This window comes from Aptenodytes patagonicus, chromosome 21 (assembly GCF_965638725.1).
Source record: "Aptenodytes patagonicus chromosome 21, bAptPat1.pri.cur, whole genome shotgun sequence".
Lineage (NCBI taxonomy): Eukaryota > Metazoa > Chordata > Aves > Sphenisciformes > Spheniscidae > Aptenodytes > Aptenodytes patagonicus.
The window spans coordinates 4,566,335-4,591,385 of record NC_134969.1 but is presented as its reverse complement, the minus strand read 5'-3'; the positions used below and the strand labels follow the sequence as shown (position 1 = coordinate 4,591,385).

The following is a 25,051-nucleotide window of genomic DNA, read 5'->3' as shown; positions in this document are numbered from 1 at the left end:
CTGGCACGAAGCCTGCTCGTTTCGAAAGCCCGCTGGAATGCTAACCGCTATCTTCCAGCATCTATGGGAGGGGAGACACCTTCACTGGGGGTAAGGCTGGTGGTTACGGGGAGCCACCGGCGGCCTCCGCTCGGTTGCGCGAGTCCGTCCAGTGGCAGGAGACAGCAGGAACTCCAGTTATTGCACTCGGATGGGGCGGCTGTATGGCTTTGAGCTTTGAACCCGCGGGACGGCCGTCCCGGCTCCCGGAGAGGGGTTGGAAAAGCTTTTCCTTGTGCACGGCTGCTTTCCCCCCTCTCTTGCGGCGGGAGGGAGGAAGGCGCAGCCACGTAGCCCTGGCGAGCGGAGGCACTCGTGGTGGTCATGGCTGTAGTCTCGGGTGTTGCCCGCGGTGTCTTGGCTTCCCGCCGGGCGCTCCACGAGAGGCAGAGGGCTGCAGGCCACCAGGGCTCTTGATACTGGATCGACCCGGCGCGAGGGAGAGGAGAGGGGAGGAAGAGAAAGAGAGGGTTAGTGCCAGAAATACAGGAGCGAGGAGCAGCAGGGAGCGGAGCGGGAGCACCCAGGCTGCGACAGAAAGGGGAGACAGTCCAGGATGGAGGAGAGCGCTGGCAGACACAGGCAGGGAGAAAGGGGCAGCCTGCCTTCACCGCTGCTGCCGAGGCTCGAGCAGGCAGGAGCCCGTGGGGTGCTGCAGGGAAGGAGAGGGCAGGGGGGCACAGGAGGGAGAAGGGCAGCTCCGCAGCCCCCAAGGGAAGCAGGGCTTCGTCGCAACGTGCTTTGGAAGGAACTTACTGTGGCCACGGGCACGTCAGAGGAGGAACCTGGTGTTAGAGAGAGGAAAGCAAGCAGAGGGGGAGGGAGGGAGGGAGGGGAGGGATTGCCTGAACCACAGAGCAGGTCAGAGCTGGGATTAGAAATCTGTTCCAGGCTCCCACTCCTCTGTTCGGGCCACAGCTCGCTCCAAACACTAAATCTCTGCATCAGTTGGGGGCTTCCTCCAAGCCCGTCATGCCGCGCAGCTCCACCGAGCACAAACCACCACGGCGTTGCCATCCAGCCAGCCCCGGGCTTCACGAACCCCCTGCCCGGAGCCAGAACCAACCCTCAGCCACAGCGTTTTCCAAGCTACACCACACACACACACGCCGACCAGGCGGCTCCATCTTGTACCAAGCCCCAGCACAAAGCCGGGGGAAACCGTCCCTCTCTTCTCGCCAAGGCTGTGGGCAACCCCTCTGCCGCGCAGCCCTGCACCAAGACGGCACAACCCAGGGCTCGCCGCCCCTCGCGCCGGTGGGATGCCGGTGGGGTAGTGGTGGGATGGCCAGGGCACACGGCACACAGATGTCTACACAACTGGAGGGTGATGGGCTCCGTGGACAGAGCTGGTCATGCAGCGGAGATGAGATGGGTTGCTCGAGTGGATGACGGGGAGAAGAAAGCTCTTTCTTACCAGCTAACCCTCAGAAAGCAGGGCTAACGTCCAAGGAGGGGGCAAATCCCGTCAGGCTGTGCAGGAAATGGCAAAGTCCTGGCAGGCGTCCTCCTGGGGAAGACACCAGAGATTATGCACCTCGATACCCGCCGGTACGGCCGGAGAGGGCTGGGTTAGACATGGGGACCACAGATCCTGGCACAGCCCAGGACCAAGGTGGGTGGGGAAAGGATGCCGAGGTGACGGCTTCTGCAGGAAGGAGACCGGCAAGTGGATGAGACCCTGCCCAGCCTGGAGACGTGGGACAGAAAAATCCCTTTGCTCCAGCAAGAGTCACGGCAGCACCGATTGGTGCTAAGCATCCCTGGTAGCCCCATCCCGCAGGAGGTTTTAAGAGCTTCCAGGCAAACCCTGGGCCTAATAAAGAGTCCAGCTGCCACCTGACAGATGTTAAACACCGAGACAGAAGAGGGCAGGTGTCTCAAAGGAATAAAACAATAATCCAAGCAATTAACTCTTTAAAAATATAATTTTATTATGATGAGTAACAAAGGAGACTGGTTTAAATAAAAACAGGAAGTAGTTTGGCCCCCGATAACGCCCCCCACGCTGCTCCTCGCTCCCCAGCGCCAGACCCTCTCCGCACCGCTCGGCTCGCCCCGGCCCCACGCCTGCCCCTAGAAGGTAGCGTCGAGGCTCCTCGAAGGCAGGGACAAGCCCCGCTGGGGACATCCCCGCAGGGGAAGCGGGGAGGGAAGGGCAGGGCGGCCTCTCCGGCTGCAACACGGGCAATGCGCTAAAGCGCCTGGCCCGTGAGAGATGGCACGAAGCTGCGGGGCTGGGGCGGCTGGCAGAGGAGCACCGGGAGCCTCCCCGGGCAGCGAGGGCCATCTGCCGGGATCCGGTAGAAATTCAGCAGCCTCCGCCGCCGTGCTCTCACCTCGGCTCTTTGCGGAGGGGAAGGTAGAGGTGGTGGCCACAGCAAACAAGCACCGAGAACTCTGTGCAGCCAGCCAGAAATGTAAGGCCGGGGGGAACCTTGTGCCTCCGCCGTCCCCCAGCGCGCCCCGAGGCTGCGGGCGGGCTGGCGCGGTCACTCACAGTGTGCAAAGCACAACGCTGGTGAATTCGGTGGGGACAGGCTGCCCCCGGTAAGTGTGCTGCCTCTGCCCGAGGCTGAAATACATGCGTCTGACCCACAGAAACCTAACCAGGCAGTTTGACACAGAACGCTGCAAGCTTCTGCCCTGGTGCTAACATGCACAACGCTACCTGCACCGAATATAAAGTGTTCTACATAGAAAACGAAAAAAAAAAAAAATCTACAAATTGTGCAAAAATATCCAGCAGCTTTTAATAACACGATTCAAGTATTGCTAACAAGGTCTGTGACTCTCCCCTACGCACACTCCAGTGTCAGTGACGCAGAGCTGGCTGCCCAGCCCAGCTCTCCCGTGCCTCTGCAGGCACCGAGCGATGCTCACGGATGAGCCCAGGCACACGGGAATCGCTCCCGAGGCGCTGGGGACAGCCCTGCTCTCGCCTGCCGGCCAGAAACCCGAACCAAGAGCACAACGCGAGGTCATCAAAGACTAGCACCCGCTCACCGCTTCCTCTGCGAAGCTCCACCTGGGAAGGGTGCGACCCTCAGGAATTCACGCTCTTTCTGTTGCCTTTTGGTCTTCTACAGACAGGACATAACCAGGCTTCCCTGGCAAGCTAAGGTTCCCAAATCTTACAGCTGTAGCCTTGCCGACCAGCATCTCATGACGAGAGCCACAGGACGCTGCGTGTTTCTTCTTCCCCGTTAAAAGGAGGGTCATCCTAACTTGTGCCCTTGCTGCAAAACGTTGCCTGACTGACTGGCAGAGCCAAAACACAAAGAGTTCTTCAGCACCCCCTCAGTGACCAGCCAGAAAATAGGATCACCAGCAGCTGGGACATCTAGCTAGCTTCCACGTCTGCTGGGAGCCAGAGTCCTCCCAGCTGAACAGCCCCAACTTAAACAGCAGCTTCTGGAAAAGAAAAGCTGCTCCGGCAGCGGCCAAGGTGAGAACCCAGCCATTAAGAGACAGAACGCGTCCCGCCTCGGCACAGGGGAGCAGGACGTGTTCATGGAGAGAACAGGGATAGCAGGGAACTTAGGCCTCCACCAGCCCAGAAGACGAGGCGTGACAGCCCAGCTCAGAGTGGGAACCGTTTGCCAGTCCCCACCTCCCACCCTCGGCCCACCTCATCACTCCCGGCAGCAAACACAGCGACCCCCTGGAGCGGACGCTCCGGGCTCAGAGGTCTGGTGGCTCCCCAGACTTATTTGCTTCCCAGGTGCAGCAGGGACCCCCTGCCTTCTGCACGACTCTGAGGGTCTTGCATGCTGTCGGGCTCTGTCAGTTGAAAGCCCAGACAGGCCGCGTCACAGTGAAACAAATAAACAAAAAATAATAAATAAATTTAAAAAAAGGAGGGGGAAAAAAAAAAAAGGCAACGTATGGCTCGACTGAGTCTTTGGCAGCTCTGCATCACAGGGCTGTCCCGCCTGAGGCCGGGGAGGTGGTAAGAGGGGAAGGTACTGGCTGGAGCGAGGTGCAGGCACAGCAGGCACTGGGCTACATCACAGCACTGCTAGGGAATGCCTCCTACCATGCTGGTGTCGGTTTTGGCTCCAAAGGAAGGGATTTCGCCCTTAGGACTGGACGGGGTCCCGACATCTGGCTGGATAAATCCTCTTCTGTCTATCAAACTGGAAAAGAGAAACGGAAGGGTGCAAGGGGAGAGGAGTTAAGGAAATGTGAGCTCCCGTCTTCGCGGAGTCTTCAAGCCACAGAGAGGGCTCTCCTCGTGGGAACTGCTAACCAAAGCATCGGCAGGAGCGCGCTGGATAACACAGCTTCCTGCCCATTAGACAAACCACAAACTTATCACACAAGCCACCAAACAGCCTCGAGGCAGTTAAAGCTTTGGGTCACCACAAAACCAAATGGGAACTGGCGAAAGGTCTTTACAACAGGAAAACAACATGACCGAGGAAAGAATTGGAGTAAAACACTCTTCTCCCCACGACCTCCCAGCAAACAGCTCGGCTCCCTGAATCCGCAGATTTACCGTCTCTGAGCGGCAGCGCTGGCATTTCGGCACCTCTGAATCCAAGAAAAAGCTTGGGGGTACTTCAGAGCGTGGGGCCAGATGTAAGTGTAAAACACGCTTTGGCTCTAGCTGCACAGCCTCAGACACCTTCCCCTGCTGTTGTGTTACACTGAGTTAGCACCTCCGAGATGCTCCACATAAATCTAAATTGGCTCCAGTGAATAAACTTGTCTCGAGGATCCCCACATGCCCTAGGACAGGCTGAGAGCTCCAAGCCAGCGCGCAGGTCACCCGCTCCCGGAGCACAGCGCAAGGGGAAGCCGGCCTGACTCTGCCCAATTGCACCCTCTTGTGACAAAGCAGCAATACTCCTGTGCTGCAGGTACCCGCGCTTCAGGCCCAAACCTTCCTCGCATCTGCAGCGAACTGCCCGCCTTTGCCCTGGGTTTAACCTCGGTTCTGGTTAACCCACGGGTAAGAGCATTTGGTAGGACGCCACTCAGCGTTTCAGGCAATCTACGTGTTGGTAAAACCCAGGGTCTCCACACTGCCTTGTGCGGTTCTCTGCTGGCTGCTTGCCACGATGCTCGATCCTCAGAGTACGGGAGGAAAAAACATGTGCTAAGAAGCACCGCCACTACCGGTATTTACCATCTGCTGCCGAGCCCTTTGGTGCCATTACTCTCCCCTCACTGAATCGCAGGATGTGTCTTATCTGCAAGCTCCATTAAACAACTACAAGTGACCCCAACTCGTCAAGCTCAAACACAGGAGAAGCAACAGTTGTAGCTCTTCTACATTTCTCCAGCCGCTCGCTGCAGAGACTGGGAAACCGTTTCCCCGTCATCATGGGGGCAGATGTGTTTGTGCTGACACAGTCTCCCCTGAACCGTGATAAATCTGTCCTTTCCAAGGCCCCTCTCACAGAGCAGGATGCGATTCCCAGCGCTGTGGAGGTCAAAGGCTCTTACCTGGGATGGAATGGTCCACACAGCACCGCGCAGCAGTTTGTGAGGATACTTTTATGGCTGTAGGGATTGGCAAACTCTGAGCCCCTCTTATTTGACCAGGACCCTTTGATCTGAAAGGGAAAGGATACACGCAGATTAAGGTAGGAAAAACGCGATAGCAGATAGTCACACGATAACGGACTCGGTTCAAATCCGAGGTGGAAGGCTTGTCTTACTGCAAACGCCTTCCCTCTCTTTGCTTTAACAAGCAGGACGGCTGCAGAAAGGCAGGCAGAGGAGACAGCAATACGCTGCCCCTGCCTCTGCCAAGGTGCAACCTTGCGGCTAGAAAGCTCCAAAGCTGTGCCCTCCCCGTGCTGCACGGCAGCTTGTCACTGTCACCGTCTTCAACGCCAGCCTCCTCCTCCTCCCCTTGTTCTCTACTAGGCTGAAAGCTCATCAGAGCAGGGCTCTAGCTCACGGTCCTTCCTGGGCTCCTCAGGCTGAACAAACGGCAAGGGGATTCCCAGGCCGTGCTGCAAGAGGAGGAAACAATTTCATCTGTCCCCACCCTGAGCAGCTGTCACCGGGACTCTTGATTTCGAAACCCCGGTCACATCAAGCGCAGGCACACACGAGTGGGCAGATGCTATACCTGGCCTCAGGCCCCTGGCTGCAGCGAATCGTTTACCATTACATTTCCTCCTTTTGTTTTTACTTCCCTCTCCCTAGTTGCAGCATAAGGCTGGCAACGTGGGCAACGCAGCCAGAGAGGCAACGGGCCACGCGCTTCGGACTTGGTGCTCTCAGTACCGGGGTGCGACCTCCATTAGCTTCACTTACACGGCCTTGCGCATCTCTGCCAACGCCTCTGAACGCAACGGAAAGGTGGAGAGGAAAGGGGAGGGGAAAAAGTTAAAAAAAAAAACAAACCAGGGCATGCAAACCTGCCTTCTGCAGTGCTGGAAGCTTCCAGCAAGGATTACAGGTACTTCTGGCCAGAAGGATGAATTTTGATTCCGAGGATCGTACAGATCCCGCTTTTCCGTACAATCTGCCCTGCTCGGGGTACCCATTTGGCCCTTGGAGTCTGCACGCGCCCCAGACTTTGAGGTAAATCTCATCAGGAGATGTCTGTACATTATTTGCCTATTAGACATGAGGAACCGATAGAGACAAAGGGACTTGCCCAGGGTCTCAGAGGAAACCTGTGGTTACGCGGGATGCTGAATTAAGATCACCCATGTCCCGGGCTAACACCCAAATAAATCTCTGGGGCCAGCTTTCCTTTTTTAATCTCAGAACTCCTAATTTTAAGCAAGGCCACATACAGACTGGAAAAAACACACACGTGACCTTTCTAACATTTCAGCGTGTGACCCCCATAGCCTGACGCTGCCCAGCCACACGTGTCGCACGGTCCCCGGCTGCTGCGCGCTGCTTTCCCCCCTGCTCAGCTACCTGAAACTACAGCCTAAATGCCTTGGGCAGGGGCCGTTTGCTTTGCAGTGGATTATCACAGGCAATGCAGGCAGCATGCCTTACCGAGATACTGCACCGAGGCAGGCAGCCAAGGATCCCCTGAAAGCCTCACCTCTGCTTAGGAAGGACCAGGGCCGGCCCTGCAGAAGGACAAGCGTCCAGGTACTTACATCTTCGTTTGTCGTCAGGTTGGAGGCGACTAAGTAAGTGTGAAAACCTGAGAGGCCCAAAATAGACCAGACTGAGAAAAAACAAATCACCAGCTCCAGCACAGTGAAACAACAGTCAAGGAAGTCCCAGGGAACAAAATCATCCTGCAAGGAGAGGCAGAGGACTGTTTTGGGAGGTACGCGCCGTGGCCACGCACGCTGGGCCACGGAAACACCCCGGCAAGCTTCCCATTCCCCGTGCCATTCTGCAGGCATCCACCAAGGCACAGCCTGTTCCAGCCGCTTCCCTTTCCACGTAAATTTTCAAACTGGGAAACAAGTTTGTCACCCACTCTTACTCCCTGGCGGTGAACTAAATAAGGAATTAAAGGTCTTCCCAATTTGGTGACGTTACCAGCCTACAGATGAAGAGAAGCCTGTCTGCCCCAACCAGGTAGCTAGGGGACTAAATTAAGTTGTGGAAAGTACACGAAGGTGACCCTACAAAGAGCTCATTGCACTTCTGTCATACAATTAGCATTGCTGCACCAGTGCTCGACAGTCCGAGCAGCCGATGGCATCAGAAGGATATCTGGCAGGTGTTGTCTTCAGAGTGGCGAGGAATCCATCCCTCTGAGAGCCTGCAAAGCAAAACGGGACAAGGAACAACATCCCATCAGGCAGCCTCGCATCTCCAGCCAACACTTCACTCCCGAGCACGCAGCCGCCCCGCTGTGGGCCGTATGGATCTGCCTGGCTGCCTGAGAAACGTCTGCAGTCTGTAACTTTGCAGAAACGTCAGCGTGCAGATACAGCTCCAGGAGATTCGGGGCTGACAGGCACGTCACCTTCCCCGCCAGGTTAAGAGTGGATGCACCCACCAGCTCATTTGCTCTGGAGGGGATAACCCAGTCACCAGCTCTCAAGGTCTCTCTGCAGCGAGGTGCAGGGTGGGTCTGTGGTTCCCTACAGTCCGAGACCCCGTTTATTCAGGCCACCTGCACTGAAAAGCCTGGTGTAAACCAACCAGACCCTTCCCCACGCTCTGTCCCAACAGGAACAGTGACCCAGCGCTGCCTCAAGTCGCTCGTGGCCAGGAGCACGGCACGCATCGCTGCTAGTACCCGCGGTACTTACGCAAAGTGAGGTGGGTGACGACGCAAGCGAAGATGAAGGCTGTCAGGAAGGAGAGGGAGAGGATGAAGGCATAGAAGTAGCGATAGTTGCGCTTCCCCACGCAGTTGCCCACCCAGGGGCAGTGGTGATCAAACCTCTCTGAAACAAAGGGACACGGTGAGGACTCCTGCCACCTTGCACCCCGTAACAGAGCAAACTCTGCTGAGCCTCCGAAAACCAGGGGCTACAAATCGAGCTTCCACCCACCACCCTGAGACCAGAACCTCTCCGCAGCAGTACGTGAGCAAGAAGTTTCAACGGAGCACTGCTGCCCGCTCACATGCCCTTTTTTTACCATCAAAGGCCAAACCCTTCCTCCCACCAAACCCTGCATAAATACAAGCCTTGTGACTGGTAACATCTACCATTACTAAAACCGAAAGAGAGCAGGGAAAGTGCGGCAGTTTTTCCAGTATCTAGCAGCACTGGGAGCGCGCACGCAGCATCGCTGCTCTTTTTCTGCACGTCAGCTTCCCCCGCCTTCTTCGGGGCACAAAATAATTTTCAGAGTTATAAAGATATGCCTCTAATACCACAGAAACTGTCTGGGAACCCAGGGCAGGTGCCATATATCTGGAAACACTCCCGACTGCCTTCTAATGAAAGGGCTGCATTTCAGACTAACAGGGCTGCGGTAACCGTCCTGCGGGGGACGTCAGCGCAAACAAAACCCATTGCACACAAGGCAGGCGCACGCCCGCTCCTCCAGACAGCTCCCCTCCAAACCCTGCCCCAGCCACGGCTGCTTTCCAGCGAGCCATTCCAGCGTAAGGGGCGTTAAGTCGCTCCTCGGGCTGCCCCAGCAGACGGCATAAAGCGCAGCCTCCGCATCCACGTGGTGCACGACCAGGAGCAGCCGCCCGAGGAGTAAACTCTCCTGGCGTGTCCCTAAATCACATGCCACCCTGCTGCCAGTTCAAGTTGCTCTGGGAACCTCCCTGCCCACCCCCCTGCAGCTGCCCCACGCCTGCGCCTGCCTGCGTGGAGCCATCAGAGACTTTTCTTCAGGTCTTTGTTCATTCCCTCCTGCCCCACCACAGTCTGCTGGCACGGGGAGAGGAGACAGAAGAGCTCAACCAGCATCTGCGGTGGCGTCTCTACCAACCTGGCAACAGCAAGGCCACAGACAACAAGGAGCCCGCAGCAAACCTTGTGTTTGGTGGGGGGCCTTAACCGCGTTTCATGGTACGGTCTTCCCAGAACCAGGGAAAGCAGAGACACGGAGTCTTGGACATGCTGCCCCCTCGCCCTGAGCCACTGCACCGGTCTTGCTTTCATTTTAAATGGGAAGAAGAAAGACCACTCAGTATCTCGCTTTATAATCCTTTACAAGAAGCAAAAGCAATCTGTCCAGGAACATAAAAGACCCCCCAACACACACACACACACAGAGATATCAGCACCTTTCCACTTTCTGGGCTTACCGACACAGTTGTCGCAGACACTGCAGTGAGAGGTGCGTGGAGGACGGAACATTTTGCAGGTGTAGCAGTACTTGAGTTTCACCACGTACTTGTTTATGACCACTTCCATCGTGCGGGCCGGCGGGCGATAGGTAGAGGTACCCATGCTGTCTGCAAGGGCAAGGAGGGACAGTCAAACTGGTGCAGGGGAAACCCAAGCCCCCGTATCACCCCGAGCTGCTTCCTGGCAGGGTGAGGGATTGGCACCTGCTCTCCTGATTTTAAGCAAAAGCTAAGAGGCAGCTCAGCCTACAGGATTTGTTGCAGGGTGGGCAGCCGGGAACTCCAGTCAGCTCCTCGCAGCATTATTTATGTCCTTTCCTTGTCTGTTCAATGGCAATGCTGCTGGGATGCCAAGAGGAAGTAATATCTGCCCAACAGTTTAGGAACATAAAGCAATTTATAAATAGCGAGCATAAAAGCAGCAGCGTTAACGTGCCCAGCAACACCAACTCATCTCTGCGTGTCTAACGGATCACAACACAAGGAGGCAACATGATCTGTTAACGCACGCGTGGTTCCTCCTCTTCTGTACGCGTCCAAGTTACAGAAATCAGGAGGCGTTAGGGTAACCTCAGCAGAAGCATCCCCTGCCGCCGCCAGCACACAACTTGCCAACCCGCAGCTGGAGCCAGCGGGCGCCGCCGGGCTCAAGGGACTCATTTCCATCACGGGGGGGAGGACAGCGAGCAGGTCTCAAGTGCTCCGGGCAGAGTTCATTGAAATTTGACGTAGGCACGTTAGTAGCGCAAGAGGATTCCTCCTCCTCAAGGTCGAAATCAAGGATTTTTAGGGACACCGCGAGTCGCATCTGTGTGTGCGGGCACTTCGTTATTCACTGGGGACTGGCAGCTGGAGACTTTCTCTGCTCAGCAAAAAGCGTGAGCTGGAAAACCTCTATCACATTTGCAATTTTGGGGGCTATTCCTTTATTCAAGTCACTCTTGAAAGAGCACCTTTCCAACTCCGATGAAGTCTTTGAAAATAGAGACGTAACAGTGAGCATGTTAAGAGGATGACTAGTGGATTATATTAACAGTAACAGCTGGCACATCAGGCAGCATCTGCAGCCAGATTACTGCTTTAGGCACTTATAAATAGAAACATGGATAACCACTCTGAGCGTATTTTAAAACCATTTTTTTAGTCAGATGTAGAATTATCGCCTTGCAACTGTCTTCAGTGGGGCAGATTTGAGTTGTCTCACATTAGCTTTGCTAAAGCATTTGTTACTACGGGTCACGTCAACAAGGTCCCCAGATCCTGGATGCACGCACCTTCTTGGCCACCACCAAAACAGCGTGACATAGCAGTTTTTAGACGGGGACAAACATCAGCATACTGTTAGAAACCATTACAATAAAAAAAACCCCTTTGCGGCACAGCAGGCTCCACCGCAAATCACAATCTTTAAAGCATTCATTCCTAAATTAATTATCCTACGTCCTCACCACCCGTATTTTGCAGAAGAACGTACAGGGTCAGACTCCTCCGAGTTTGGACAACGTTTAAAGTAACTAATGCGCCGTTACAGAGCATCACAGGCACTCTCGCTCCGTCTTCAAGAGCCTGGCAGCGTGATTCTGAAGGGGGACTTCATGCTCCCGCAGCTGCTGGTACGCAGTCCCCAACGGTATTCGTGTTTAGGACACCGATGCCGCGAGCTCTCCCTCCCCTGAGCTCTGCACAGGGTCACTGCCCGCTCAGGCGTCATCCTGAGGGCAGGACTGTTCAGCTCCGACCCACTGTACAGGGCTTTGCCTGGGAAAGCGATGGGACTAAACAGAAAGGAAAACCACCTCTGCTTCTCTGCAGATCCTCTCTTCGAGGCGCTGCCTGCTGTGCTAGAGGAGCCGGTCACACCTCTCTTACCAGGACCCGTAAGACACTGTCAAGCCTCATGATCTGATACTCTGTCCTGTTCTCCAGAGATTCACCGAGCCTGACACACGTGGGGCGCACGCACACGCAGAGGCGTGCACTGGACCAAACACAGAAGAGGGACTAGAAGTCTCACCGATTCGCTTTTCCAGGTCTGCGGCCTCACTTGGGGTGGCTCTGGGCAGGATACCTGGGTCTCTGAAGCTTGTCTGGAGCAGGCAGCTGATGACAAAGAAGAAGAGGACGGCTGCAATGATGGGGATGGCCAAGGTGAGGTGACTGGCAAGGAAGGGGCAGCTGTTAAAAGAAAAGAAAAAAAATGCGTTGTTACCAACCATCGCTACAGAACCGGCCATCGGCTGTGACACTACGCACTGTGAATTATCACGGGGTGGTGGGCTGAAGTGCTGCTGCTTTGCAGAGACCTCTGGAACAGCAAGAGCCAGCCCAGAAAACACCGGAGTAGCACTGGGAAGACAGGGCCTTTGGCACGAAGATGCAGCACAAGCCCCTGTACACAACCTCTTTGCCCTTCTGAAGTCCCAGAATCACATTTCAAAAACCCATCAGCCGCCCCAAAGCCCGGTCACCTTCTATAACAGCAGCATCAAGAACACACGGAGAAACGCCCCAAGCTAAGCAGGAATCAAAATCAGCGTGAACGCGATCCCATTTGGTCCAACACGTGAAGCTGAGAGGGAACTTGGCTTCGATTCAACACAGCTTTGCTGTCTCTGGATGACTCGTGTGCCCTTCATGGTGTGCCAGATGTTTGGATGAGGACGCCTTCCAGCACTGACACCGCTGTGACAGGCCACCAGGCATCTCAGCAGACGATGCCCGCTCTTGGGCTCGCTGTACTACGACCAGGGGCTGTTTTTCCACAGATGGGGACCGGCGCGATCGCACCCCACATCAGGGCAGCTCCGCTACTCGCGGCACGACAGGTGAAGACGGCTGAGGAACACAGCTCTTCGCACGGCACAGTGCCGGAGACCCCCCCCGTCCCTCGCTCCGCAGAGGGATTTGCTATTATAAGCACTGATAAGTACCCAGTTGAGCGCAGACAGGCAAGCTGCTTGAACCCTGATGTCTGCGGGCAGCACTAAGTCTCAGTAACGCTGCGAGGCAGCCTGAGAGGATTAAGCAACTTTTGTTTCAACTCCCGAGCTCAGCTGTCCAGAACAAAGCAGCCACCAAGCAACAAAACCCCTTCGGCCCGAGACCAACGCTGCTGCCGAGCCCCTCGGTCGTCTCCCTGACGGAGGGACAGAAAGGTCTCCGAAATGAGAGATGCGAGCCTGTTGCCACCCCTTTCCTGGGAGAATCTCTGGACCCCGCTTTCCCCCACCAAGCAACAAGAAATCACACAAAAAACGTGAACTGTAGACACAGGCAAGATGTATTTGCTACACATCTAGCAAACCGTAACCCATGCAACAGAAGCACGCTGCTAAAATAACAACTTGGAAAGCCCCAGGGCACATTCAACCAAGGAAGAGTGACTAGGCAAGAAGGGAGGGGAGAGCAGATGTCCTCTGCTCGGCCCCGTACAAAGCAGTTACTGTGCTAGTGCTGCCCATTAGTTTCAGATACAGCAGAGAAAGCTGTCAAAGAGGCACAGATGACACTAAGAAAGCAGTTTTCACGTCAGGATGCCGTTACTACCTCCCCCAGCTGCCTGCCCCTGTCAGCTCATCTCAGAACCTCTAATCCGATCAAATACCTTCACCTCCCTGCCTGCAGGCTTGGGCAGCTTTACCCTGAGACTCGCAGAGATAACGCCGTGATCCAAAGGCAGGCATGACCCCCCTGCTTCGTACAGCGGCAGGAAAAACAAGCTCCCTTCTCCCCCCCCCCTCCCCGAGACAGAAACGCAGAAGCAGGATAGCAGAAGCCCTCAGAGGTGTCGATAACCAACGGTGCTCCTTCCCCGGCTCCTCCGGGCAGCGCAGGACGTAACGGGGTGCTCTTGGCTCTCCCCTCCCTTGGGGCGCAGGAGCGGGGAGCTTCCCAGGGCCAGCTTTCCTAAAGCAAAGGGGACTGGGATAGATGCAGCTCCCTCTTCCCCGGACACCACTGCACGAGGGGGACAGAGCTCCAGTGCGGACCCTCAAGGTGGGACCTCGAAGAACTTCACCATTTATCAAGCACCTTTAACAGAAACACTATTCCTGCTGCCTCTGCGGACCAAATCCACCAGTCTCGAGCATTTCCAGGGTGCAGTTCTGGACCAGTTCTCTCCTCAGTAGCAGGAGGGGAGGCTGGGGGCGTATTTAGAGACCAGGAGATCCTGGGAGGACGTTAAACCCCTTCCCGGGGCCAGACTGAGCAAACAAGGTCCAGGGCCGCCCCTGCCCACCCCTCCTGCCCCTCGCATAAACACACCTGGGGACAGGCAAAGGGGACCCAGCAACCGCCTGCAAAGTGGGTCCGGGGGCTGTGTAGCGGGGGAATGCCTTGGGGGGGGCAGTGGGGAGAAGGAAGGGATATCGGGGCTCCCATGGCGTGGGGGGGGGGGGGGGAGGAGGAGGAGGTGCCCCCCCCAGCCCCCCTCCCTCCCACCACGAGGGCGCGGGTGGGATGCCAGCTAACCCACGGCTCCCCCCAAAAGGAGGGGGCTTAAAGGAGGGGGCTTAAAGGAGGGGGACGAGAGCTGTCCAGAGACCCCAGCGGGGGACGATTTGAGGGACGGACCCCACACGGCTTTACCCCAGCAGGGAAGGGGGCCCGATCCCGGGGCGGGGGGGGGGGGGGGAGGTCCCGGGGTCCCAGCACAGGGGGGACACCAGAGGGACCCCCAGCAGAGGGGGGGGGGGGGGGATGGCACCCCGCAGACCCCAGGGCGGTGCCCGGAGCCCCCCGGCCCGGCAGCGCGGACTCACTCGAAGGCGAAGAAGAGGCCGCTGGTGGCCAGGATGAGGCCGAGGGTGAGGGCGAAGACGCCGCTGTGCCGCGCCAGCATGAGGCGGCCGCCGCAGTAGAAGCGGTTGCGGCCCGGGAACACCTCCCACTTCCGCCGGGGCCGGCGGGCCGCACCGGACCGCTCCGGGCCGGCGGGTGGCGGAGGCGGCGAAGCGATCGTACCCGCTCCCGGCGCCGCTACGCCGGGCGGGATCTGCCGGTACTCGCAGTCCTTCATGGCGCCGCAGCGCCCGGCCCGGCCCGGCCCGGCCCCGCCGCTCGCCCGGCGGACGTGTCCGCCCCGCCCCGCCCCGCCCCGCCCCGCCGCCTCAGCGCCGCGCCCCCTGCCGGCCGCGCCGGGCGCCGCCCCCCGCCCCCGCCGGACGGCAGCAGCCTCGTCCCGGGAGCCCCGGCCCCGGCCCCGGCCCCGGGGGAACGGGGACGAACCCGTCCGGCAAACCACGCGTGTTTACCGGGGACGTGAGCGTGCCGAGACGCCGACGGCCGCGCTCCCCGGCCCGCAAAGCGCCGACTCGCAGCACCGCGATCCCCGGGCACGACCCCGGAGGAGCGGCCGGAGCCGTCCCCTTCGTCTCCCCAGCCCTGCCCCACCGTCCCCCCCCCCCTCTGCAGGGCCTGCCCCGAGACGCGGCAAGCACCTTGGAAGAGAAGGAACCGGAGGGATCCCCCCCGCAAGAGACGCTCGCTGCGCCCTCAAGGACACTTCCCGGAGCTTTCCCGACGGATGAGAATCTGACGGACGCGGATCCTCGCCACAGATAACTGCTCGGTGGCAGTACTTCCCCCAGAAGGCAGAGGAACCGAGATGCGTTCCCGGTCCCAGGCAGCTTACGGGAATTTTGGCCGTCGGTAATGACAGCAGAGAGAGGCAGGATGCCGTAGCATCACAGCGAAGAGAACGCGCCCGTCTCGGCCACGGCCACGCGGCCACAGCTCTGTGCATAAGTAGTAACTGAGGAGTAACGCCTTTGTAACCGAGACAACAGCTTCATTACGTACGCCCAGGCTTTTTAGAAAAAGCGAGTTTCAATTCTGGTCAGTGCGGTGCCCCGCAACCAGTCTGTACCAACACACCCCCTCGCTACGTCCACGGCAAGAAGTTGCAGTGCAGAATCAGTCCCAGCAGCCAGTAGGACAAGAAGAATCCAAGAACGCATTTGCCGAGGGGGGTAATGAATCTACGGTTCAGCAGCAGCCTCACGACGGGGTTTTCAGAAGTCCCTTTCCCACAGGAACCGGGAGATTTACCTAAAAGAGACTTCTCGGAGCGAGGTGCCGCAGTTTGATTATCAGTCCCTTCGCTCCAGAGTAAAGGTTCGTATTCTTGAAGCAGGTGAGCGGAAAACCAGTACAGGACGGGAGAGGAGGAGCCAAGGAACCGGGTCAGCACCTGAAGACGACAGGCAGAGCAAAAAATCACATAAATTGCCGGTCTCCGACTGTGAGCGGCCCTGATCCCGAGGCATGGAAGGAGCCATCCATCTGCCTCAGACTGCTGATAAAGGGGACCGAAATACGGCCCCAATTCACGGCGCTAGGATTTATTGCATTGAAACGAAACACCTCTCAGCTCAACCTGCTTTATTTATTACGACATTTGTGTAAGCAGTCGAGCGGTCCCCAGGTTTTGGGCGAGCACGGTAACTAATTGTCACTCTTTGTCACCGTCCAGCTCAGCAGCTGGGCAGGGGCAGCAGCTTCAGGGGAGATCTGAATCTCACTCTTCAATTATTTTTTCCACTGGAACCCCCAACCTTTAGTGCCACTAGCCGTGTCCTAAAAAGACCTTCAAACACTTTCTAGAGACTGGCGACAGGCTCTGGCTCCTTTCATTGCCATCCACTACGCTCGGCCCAACATAATGACCCGGTACGCTCATCCTCCGACAGCCGATTAGCGGGGCTTGGCAAGCCTGGCCTTAAGCCACCTAACACCAGCCGGACCCTTTGATCCCCGTCCCGGCGTCCTCATCACGCTGAGCACCTGGCAAGCTCTCTTCAGGAACTCTCCAGCAGAGCGGAGGAACTAACTGGCTTTGGAAACTCTCTGCGGAAGTAGCTCCGATAGAGGAAAGGCGAAGCTTTTGGTTTGCGTTGCCCCGTGCTGCCCTGCAGCTGGGACAGCTTCAGGCTTGTGACTGTCGCTGCCACAGCTTCAGGCTTGTGACTGTCGCTGCCTCAGCCACCATGCTGCACTCCCCTTAAGAAACCACTCCTGTGGGTTGCTATGAACGTCCTACCTGCACGTGCATGCAGAAGAATCCAAACGCCAGCAGGACTGTGGCATGGACCACGTACACGAAGACAGCCGGGCAGCAAAATCCAGCTCTTGGTTTACCCTCTTCTTCGCTCTTTCTTCTCTCTAGACCAAGAGTTACGCAGTGCCGGGGGTTTGCGATGATGTAGGTCCAGGCAGCCCACGAGCCCAGGAGTGTGACAGGCAAAGCAAGCAAGAAATTTGGTATCTGCCTGAGCTCAAAATACCTCAGAAAGCCCACGTTCCAGTAAGCGTCTTGAATATAGGAATAGACCACGGGGAATCGCTGGGAGCACCACGGGGGTTTAACCCCGTCCATGGCCGCCAGACGATAGCCCTTATCCAGAGCCAGCTGCAGCAGCGGCTTGGGAACAGCCTGCTCCAGGCCGGTGCCAGGACCACAGAACCTCACGTAGGCATAATACTGAAATAAAGCAAAAGGCAGAAAAATCCCGGCACACATCAGAACCGCTGAAGACGCCACGCTAAGGAGTTGCTTCCACAACGGAGGGAGCTTCCTTACTGATCCTGAACCCACCTGGAGCTGGAGGGCGAAGCATTTACCGCGGGAGTAGAGAAAGAAGCCAGCATTAATAAGCCCGTTGGCACGCACCCCAGAAGCAAGGGAGAAGAGCAGTCCGCTGAGCCAGCTCTGCCCCTTCTCCAGTTGCCACATGGCACTGAATGCCAGGAAGGCAAACATGCTCTCTGAGTAAGCAGCTGCCATAAATACGTTGGCAGGGCTGACGGAAAAGAGAACGGCAGCAAGGAAAGCCACCCTGCGACACTGCAGCACGACGCAGCCCAGCTTATACAGGGCAGCGGCTGCCAGGACAGAAAAGAGAGAATTAAGAAGCACAGCTGATAGCAGGAGGCGGCTCCGCAAGCGCAGCAGCCGCTGCAAGGGCCAGAGAGCACCCTCGGCCACGGCACGGACGCTCAGGGGGTACAGCGGGAAGAAGGCGCAGTTGTGCTCGTACAGGTAACCGCGCTCGGCGATGAAGAGGAAGTGCTCTGCATCCCAGTGCGAGAGGCCTCCCAGCAGCCGCTCCAAGAGCAGGTCCCACAGGCCAGGCTCGGACAGGCGAGGGGGATGGAAGGCGTCTGCAGCGTGATCTGGGATCAGGAGGTTAAACAGAGCCTGGAAAAAGAAGAGAGGACTGGAGTCCAGCAGACATCCTCTTGTACCCTACCGAAAGCAGGAGGAGGACCCCCGGGTTTCAAAGGGGACAAGAGGAGCACAGAAGCCAGGCTGAGGGGCTTTGCAGCAAGGACGCCTGTAAGACTGTGAAAAGGTGCAAACGCAATCTTTCGAACTGAATAAAGCTCTGGAACACAGCCAGCAGGAGTCCCCACGAAACTGGACGGGGAAAGCTGCTCAGCCCCATGCTCAGGCGCATCTAACCGCGTACGCTCACACCAGGTACCTCTGCAGCACTGGTAAGCCTCCCGTTCTACTCAGTTTGGCATTATTGTCCCAGCTGATGTACAAGGCAGAGGAGACAGAACTAGAGAAAACCACTTTCCCAGAGCAAACTGACGCAGAAGACAGTAGCTGATTCCTAGGCCACCTCTCTAGTCTCTAGATCACTCCTCCGCCTCTGCAGCTCAGCGTGTGCCGAGGGGTTCGCTTTCCGGAGATGAGCAAGCAGCACGCACACACCTCTGCCTCCAGGAGCTTGTGGTGCTGACCATATTTTAAAAGGCGAGAGAAAAACCCAGAGAGCTCATGAGACAGGAGGTAGGCAACTTAACGCATTGTAACGTAATTCCAAATGAAAATATGTTTAAAAAAAACCTCCCCAACCCCCCAGAAAACTCAGATGGTAAATTTTGTAGCTTGGGATGAGCCCCCTGCAATTAATTCAGCGTTGGCAGAGAAAAGGGAAAAGGCCACACTGAACAAATTGGGACTAAAAGACACACAAAGCCGCCGTTTCACCACGAAGCACACATCTGGTCTAACCGGGCCTCTGGCATTTGTAACACGGAATCTTTCAATCTCAGCTGATGGTTCCACTCAGCCTTACCCGGCGGTGACCGGGGCTGCCGCAATCTGCCAGCTGGCTGGTGGCCTGCGGCTAAAGAGCTTTCTCAGGCTGATTTTGTTTCAGGAGGGCCAGGGCTACAGCTAGGCTCTTTGCTGGCGCTCTCGGTAGGCACAGGTAGGATGGAGTGAGCAACCGAGCTCTCCCGTGCTCCGAGAGGGATGTCTCTGGAAATGAGACTTGGGAGGAATGCGCAGGAGGAGATTATAGTTCCTCTTCCGCGGATAAACAGAGACTTCGGCCTCTCGTGCTGCCAAGCTGGCCTCTTGCAACAGCAGCATGAAAACACAGTAAAGTTGCAAGGAAATTTATGTAATTTTACTTAGCAGCACCCTGCCTCCCTGGATGCAGCTGGTCTGTTGGTTCTCCAAAGGAGAAGACAATTTCCCAGCCGAGCAGAACCAGCTAGCTCACGGTGCACAAGGCAGTACCGAAGAGAGAAGCCTCGGAGCAGCAAACAACAGATGTCGCAGCGTCTTTGGTTCAGGAACGGGAGACTTGCCTGCAGGAGAAGCGTCAGGGCTCTGCAGCACGCCGCAAACCACACGACCTCTCGGAGGTGGGGGTCTGGCCTGCTCACCAGCTCCATTCTGAGCGTGAAAGTTGTCTCAGTAGGTCACTGATGCCAGGGAAATTCTCCCTCCGGTTTCGGAAACCTGAATGATAAACAGAGAGCACAGACACAGAAAGGTATTTCTGGCTTCAGCCGTGTTTGTGAATTATGCGCCTTTATTTACTCCCAGGCACTTCAAAGGGCTGCAAATCTCTGTGAACAAGAAAGTCACTTATGAAAGAGATCACGGATCTGGGAGATGACGCAGAAGACCTCTTTGATATTGTTCCTATTAAAAAAAAAAAATTCCCCTGACTTCTCAAGCTCGGCCAGGATGCAGAGGGAGAGAGGTTATAACGTGTCCTCTCGGCCCATTCCTTACCGGGCCAGTGTCAATACCAGAAGCAGACAGGCTCGTCGGCCTCCTCAGCGGCCGCCTCAGCAGAAACACCAGCGGCTCAAGCCAGGACTCCGCCAAGCATCGCCGCACACGTTCCAGTTCCAGTGCACCGAATGGGATTTAAAACTTTTTTTTTTTTTTTTTTTTTAATTTTTGGAATAGAGACTGAATTAAAACGTGGACTCTGAGCGTAACATCCGTGTGAGCAGTTTGCTGACTGGGGCTCGCAGCCGGCCAGGCGCTGCCGGGCACGCTCTCTCCTCTCTCCTGCTCTCTGCCCAGCCTTTGCCCCTGGGAAGCCGAGAACGGCTTTATTCAGGGCTGCCACCGCGGCACCGACCCCGCAAGCTCCGTCAGAGCAAGGCTAAGGTGCCTTCTCAGGTACCCAGGCTTCCTCCCAGCCCTTCCAGCGACCGCAGACGGCATCTCCAGGACGTGACATTCGCGCCGCTCCACCCTTTCCACCTGTAATTTTCCAATTATTTGGCAGGGGTCCCGGTCTCCAGAGCGAGGGCATCTGCCTGTCAGGCAACTTGCACATGCCAAGGTGGCTCTCTTCCACCCCTCCCCTGCAAACCTCACCGGCAAGATTTAAAACGCTTCGTGGAGCCTCGCTGCTTTCGTTTCTGTACGTTCTGGATCGACGTTCTGGGACCAGCTACGAAAACTACCGGCCCAGAGCCACAAAAGGCAGGCAGTGTCTGTTATGCAGCTTTTTAAGATAACACATTTCTTCCGTTGGTTCCCCAGCCACCAACTGCTTTTCAGTTTGAGAAACAGAAGACCCACAGCTCTCGCTAGGTTCCACTGACACCACATCCTGCGCTATTTCCCACCTGCCATCTTCCCGATCCAGCCCCTTACAATACAAAGAGATCCCCCAAACGATCTCAAAACGCGCTGAGCTTTTCCTATCCCCATTTTACTGACGGAGAAAAAAAAACCTAGCAGGTTAAAAACTGCGTGAGAGGGCAGAAAACAAGCCGTCAGCAAAGCAAAAAAACAAGACCCAAATACGCTCATTTACGGCTCCAGTCCCTAACCCCGGGATTACGCTCCATTTAGCCACATGCAAAAGTTTGGGGTTTGCTCACATTCCCCTCTTGCTCCCGAGCATTCACAGCTACAGACAAAGCAACTAGCGGGAGGCACGGTCTCCCGAATCATGAAGCTGCAATGTTATTTTAAGAGAGGGGATACTTCAGCCCAGCTGTAAATTCTATTAAAGCGCATTCACAGCTGCAAATCCTCTTAAAGCACAGCGGCAAAAATTGTCTCAGCGCTTTAAATATTTTTTTAAAAAGCCGAGAAATAGCTTCGCGTGAAGGTGCCAAGAAGGCTCAAAGCAAACAGCTTTAAAAAGCCTGTTCCCGTCACGACGCGGCACACCTCGTAACGGAAAGCTGCGAAGACTACAAAAAGCTGCAGCCCACAACCACCGTTCCGGCAGAGAACAGAGCGTCAGAGCTGGAATGTCTCTGCCCCGAAAAGCGCTGCGTGAAAGAGCACCTGCACGAACGGAAAAAGGACGCGAAAAGGCAGAAGCGGGTTAAAAATCTTTCAGTAGAAAAAGATGCAAAGTCTTTAATTAAAGACGTCTTTCTCTCCGTGTTCTGCGTTCCCCTTCGCGCTCACGTACGAATCGCCTTTCGCTCACTCGGGAAAGCGTGCTAGAAAAAGGACGCGAAACGCGAACAAAACAGACGCTGGGGAAATTATCACGTAAATGAAAATATGAATTCGGCACGGTCTGTGACGATGCAGCGGAGCCCGATTACCACCCGGTGGCAGCAGGCACTCGCCACAGAGGCATCTCCTCCCTCCGCACGCCCGGCAATCGGCTCCTGGCTGGGGTGTAGGATTCCTAACGGGAAACCTGCTCCAGCCCGCACCCCAGGAACACTCGGAGGGCGACGGTTTGGGCGTCCCTCGGTACTTCTCCGACCTGCCGTTAGACTCACGAGATAGTCCAGAGGTGTTTAACCAGGTTCTAACCGGGATGCCAAAGGAATTAAGACCGAGTTTTGGAAACCCCGTTCGCCTAGCGCTGTTCCGGTGGGCCTGGGAGCTCTCGGCCTCGCAGCCGCTTTCACTCCTGCCCGGTTTCAGCTGCCGGTCCGGAGGCTGCAGCCCCAGCGCTGCTTCGCCTGCCTCCGGATGGAAACGGGGACGCTTCTGCCCCTCGCGCCTTCTGCGCGCGAACAAAACCTAGGCTGGGTCAAAGCGCAACCCGACCGCTCAGCTTGAGGCAACGGACCCGGGGAGCAAACGCTGGAGCTGCGGGCGTTCGGATCAGGTGCGAGCGCGCGGCAACGAGCCAAGCGCGCGAAGGCGCCGCGGCCGCTTCCCCGGGCGCTTTCACCTCTGCCCTTCGCTATCGCAGGCGAGCAGAAGGTTAACGAACCCCGCTCCGTGAAGCGCATCCACGCGCAGGCCGACCTTCTGGCGAGACGCCGGGGGACTCACCGCTTCGTGTCTGCGGCTTCCTGCAGACGGGGCAAAGCCGTCGCGGCCGGCGGCCGGCGTTTCGACGGACGGGAACGAAACGCGGAGCTGTTTCCCCCGGCTCTGGAGCCGAGGCAGGCCGGCGGTTTGCAGAGGCCGGATGACGGTTGAAGCGCTTAATAGGGACGCTTTCGAGATTAGGGACGGTTATCGCCGGTGCGTTTATTAATGGATTAATAGCCGTATTAATAGGCTACGCGGGACCGGCCCGCGTCGGAAGCAGGGAAGGCCTCGCCCCGTCCCGCTGCCACCGCTGCCGCCGGCCCCGGGCGAGGCCTCGGCCCTGCCGCCCACGGGACCCGCGCCCTCCCGTCCCCTTCCCCTTGGCGAGGCCTTGCTAAGGCCTGGTCGGGAAAATAAAGCCGAACCCCAAAGGAAGGACGCCCGGCCCCGGCCCCGGCCCCCCCTCCCTCGGACCAGCTTCAGCCGCGGGACCCGCTGTCCCCGTCAGCCCCGCGCCACGGGCGTCACCCGTGATTTCTCCACGGGTGGGACCCCCCCCCAAGGCCCCCGGTGCGAGGCCCCCCGGCGGTTCGGCCTCCCCCCCCGCCCCGGGTCTCGCCCTGGCTCCTGCCGCCCAGAGCCGGGGCCCGAGCAGAGGGCGGCGGGGACGCCGGGGACACCGACGGGCCCGTCGCCCGGCCCGTCCCCTCGGGGGTGCGCGGGCCCGGGGGGCGGGGTGGGTGGGTGGGGGTGGGGGTGTCTCTGAGGGGGCGGGGCCCCCCCGTACGGGGGGGGGAGGGAGGGAGGGGCAGGCCCCGCCCCTCCCCCCGCGGCGCGCGCGCGGCCCCGCCCTTCCCCCACCTGAGCGCCCGGCGCGCGGCTCCCGCGCCGGCTCCATCCCGCCGTCACCGCCCCTCCCGCTTCCGGCCGCGCCTCTTCCGGGTCTGCGCGCGCCGCTGGGCTGCGCGCCGCGTCACGCGGCGGCCGCGTGGGGGGGGGGGGGGGGGAAGGGGGTCGAGCGGCGCCATCTTTGTTAAGGGCGGGCGGAGGCGGCGGCGCTCACGGCCTCCGCCACGGGCAGCCCGGCCCCTTCCCCCGGGCCGGGGAGCGGGACCCCTTTCCCCGCTGAGGGGAACAGGCGGTTGCGGTCGGCCGTGCTGGGGGGCACCGTACTCCACGCAGGCCCCAGGGCAGCCGCCAGCCTGCCCCTGTCTTGCCACGAGGTCGGGGAGCGTCAAATTGAGCGGTTTTGTTTAAAAAAAAAGGGAAAAAACCAGGTGCTGCCGTGCGGCGCCCGCGAGCAGGGAGAGGCTCCCGTCAGCGGCAGACGAGTTTAAATCACCTTCCTTCCACGGAGGAGGCCGCACGCCTGGCCGCCGGCAGCACTGCCCCGGCTCCCGCAGCAGCCATGGGGCCTCCGGCACCCCGCGTCCAGCCGCGGCCTTCCCCACCCGGCCTGCGGCCGTCCCGCACCCCAAGACCCCGGCCTGGCCCCGGGGCCCGTTCCTCAGGCCAGGCAGCAGCCGGGCAAGGGCGGCACGGGAGGGGTCGGGTCCAGCCGCAGCTCCGGGGTGGAGGGGGAAAGCTCTGCACAAGGCAGGGCCAGCCAGCAGCCCCCCGCCCAGCGCGAGGCGTCGAGATGCACCAACACAAACCTCAAACGAAGCCGCACGGCGGCTGCAGCGAGGGCACGGCTTAAACAAGTCTCTTGCCAAAACACATTAAGCAACATCGCATAACAATAGCCTGCTAATAAGTGTACGTTATTATATTAATTACTTACTATTACAAGGGGGGGGGGGGGGCAGGTTTCCCTCAAGATCTCGTCCACGTGATGACGGAGGCATCCTATTTTGCTTTCGTTCACCCTAACCAGGCTCACGCTACGCTTAACCACATCGCAACGCCGTCAGGTCTCGCGCCCGCTGGGCCGGGTTGCCGGCGTGGCGAAGAGCAGCAAGTCTTTGCTCTTAAAACCGACGTGCCGTGGTATCGGCCTGACCGTATCTACTGCAAGAATGAAAGAGAAATCATCATCTTAAAAGTCTTTAAGGGAGACTCCCCGAGTGCTTTTAACCAGGGCTCTGACTTGGGAAGAACTCGAGTTTTCTCCCTTGCTGGTGGAAACGGCAGAGCGGTCGGGGTCAAAGAGAGCCGTTTTAAGGAACGCCTGCAGAAATGGAAAGCTTTGGGTACAAATCAGGTCAAAGCGCGAAGGATTTGCATTCTGGGCAGCCAAGTCGAGTTCGAGATCGGGTGTGGCTCTCAAGATAGTCCCTAATTACAAACGGTGAACACTGCTTGTTCTCATTTTACTACTTTCTCATCTAATTTCTCTGCTGTTTTACTTTTAACCATTTTAGAAGTGCGAGAGGTGCATGCGTCTGCGTGCACGCAAGCGCTGGGGGAGCAGAATTACTCCCCTCGGATCAGCTGATTGTATAAATACTGGTAAAACGGGCAGCTAGTGCCGCTTGTGACTGTTCTTTCCCTCCCAAATGTAGCATTCACTGATGAGTAAATTCCCCGTGACATGAACACGGGTGGTGTACAAAAGCTGCTCACGTTCCTTTCTTCAACCTTGCTGCTGAGGTCCTTTCTGTTCAGAAAAAGTAGTAAAATTTTTACATTAATTTAATGAGATTAAACAAAGCTCCTGGAATACAGAACTAAATTACCAGAGAAGTTGGTTTTAAATCAACAGCATTGTCGCAGAACAGCAAAGTCCAGCAGAATTCTCATCTCACAACCCGGTTTCCATTCAGTATTTTTTAAAGCCAAGGAAGCCCAGCACCATT

The 25,051-nt window shown here is 57.4% G+C and overlaps 2 protein-coding genes across 6 annotated transcripts; both read right to left on the bottom strand.

Moving 5' to 3' along the window:
• Nucleotides 1-390: 390 nt before the first annotated feature.
• On the bottom strand, nucleotides 391-14,765 carry ZDHHC18 (zDHHC palmitoyltransferase 18). Of its 2 annotated transcripts, XM_076357641.1 has the most exons (10): nucleotides 14,509-14,765; nucleotides 11,760-11,920; nucleotides 9,704-9,853; nucleotides 8,241-8,378; nucleotides 7,696-7,744; nucleotides 7,125-7,227; nucleotides 5,494-5,603; nucleotides 4,079-4,178; nucleotides 1,457-1,549; nucleotides 391-458 (listed from the first exon to the last, which is right to left on the bottom strand). In XM_076357641.1, exons 1-9 carry the CDS (start codon nucleotides 14,763-14,765, stop codon nucleotides 1,508-1,510), a joined length of 1,110 nt encoding a protein of 369 aa, XP_076213756.1. In that variant the 3' UTR covers nucleotides 391-458; nucleotides 1,457-1,507. The 2 variants fall into 2 exon arrangements, with proteins under 2 accessions (XP_076213756.1, XP_076213757.1); XM_076357642.1 differs by lacking the exons at nucleotides 391-458; nucleotides 1,457-1,549 and having other exon boundaries at nucleotides 1,949-4,178.
• Nucleotides 14,766-15,515: 750 nt separating this feature from the next.
• On the bottom strand, nucleotides 15,516-23,170 carry PIGV (phosphatidylinositol glycan anchor biosynthesis class V). 4 transcript variants are annotated; one of them, XM_076357640.1, is made up of 5 exons: nucleotides 23,115-23,170; nucleotides 19,355-19,508; nucleotides 17,343-17,945; nucleotides 16,788-17,228; nucleotides 15,516-15,938 (listed from the first exon to the last, which is right to left on the bottom strand). In XM_076357640.1, the coding sequence occupies exons 2-5, from the start codon at nucleotides 19,439-19,441 to the stop codon at nucleotides 15,630-15,632; spliced, it is 1,440 nt and encodes a 479-aa protein (XP_076213755.1). In that variant the 5' UTR covers nucleotides 19,442-19,508; nucleotides 23,115-23,170; the 3' UTR covers nucleotides 15,516-15,629. The 4 variants fall into 4 exon arrangements, with proteins under 4 accessions (XP_076213755.1, XP_076213754.1, XP_076213752.1 ...); XM_076357639.1 differs by adding an exon at nucleotides 22,272-22,438 and having other exon boundaries at nucleotides 16,788-17,945; nucleotides 23,115-23,157; XM_076357637.1 differs by having other exon boundaries at nucleotides 16,788-17,945.
• Nucleotides 23,171-25,051: the final 1,881 nt, after the last annotated feature.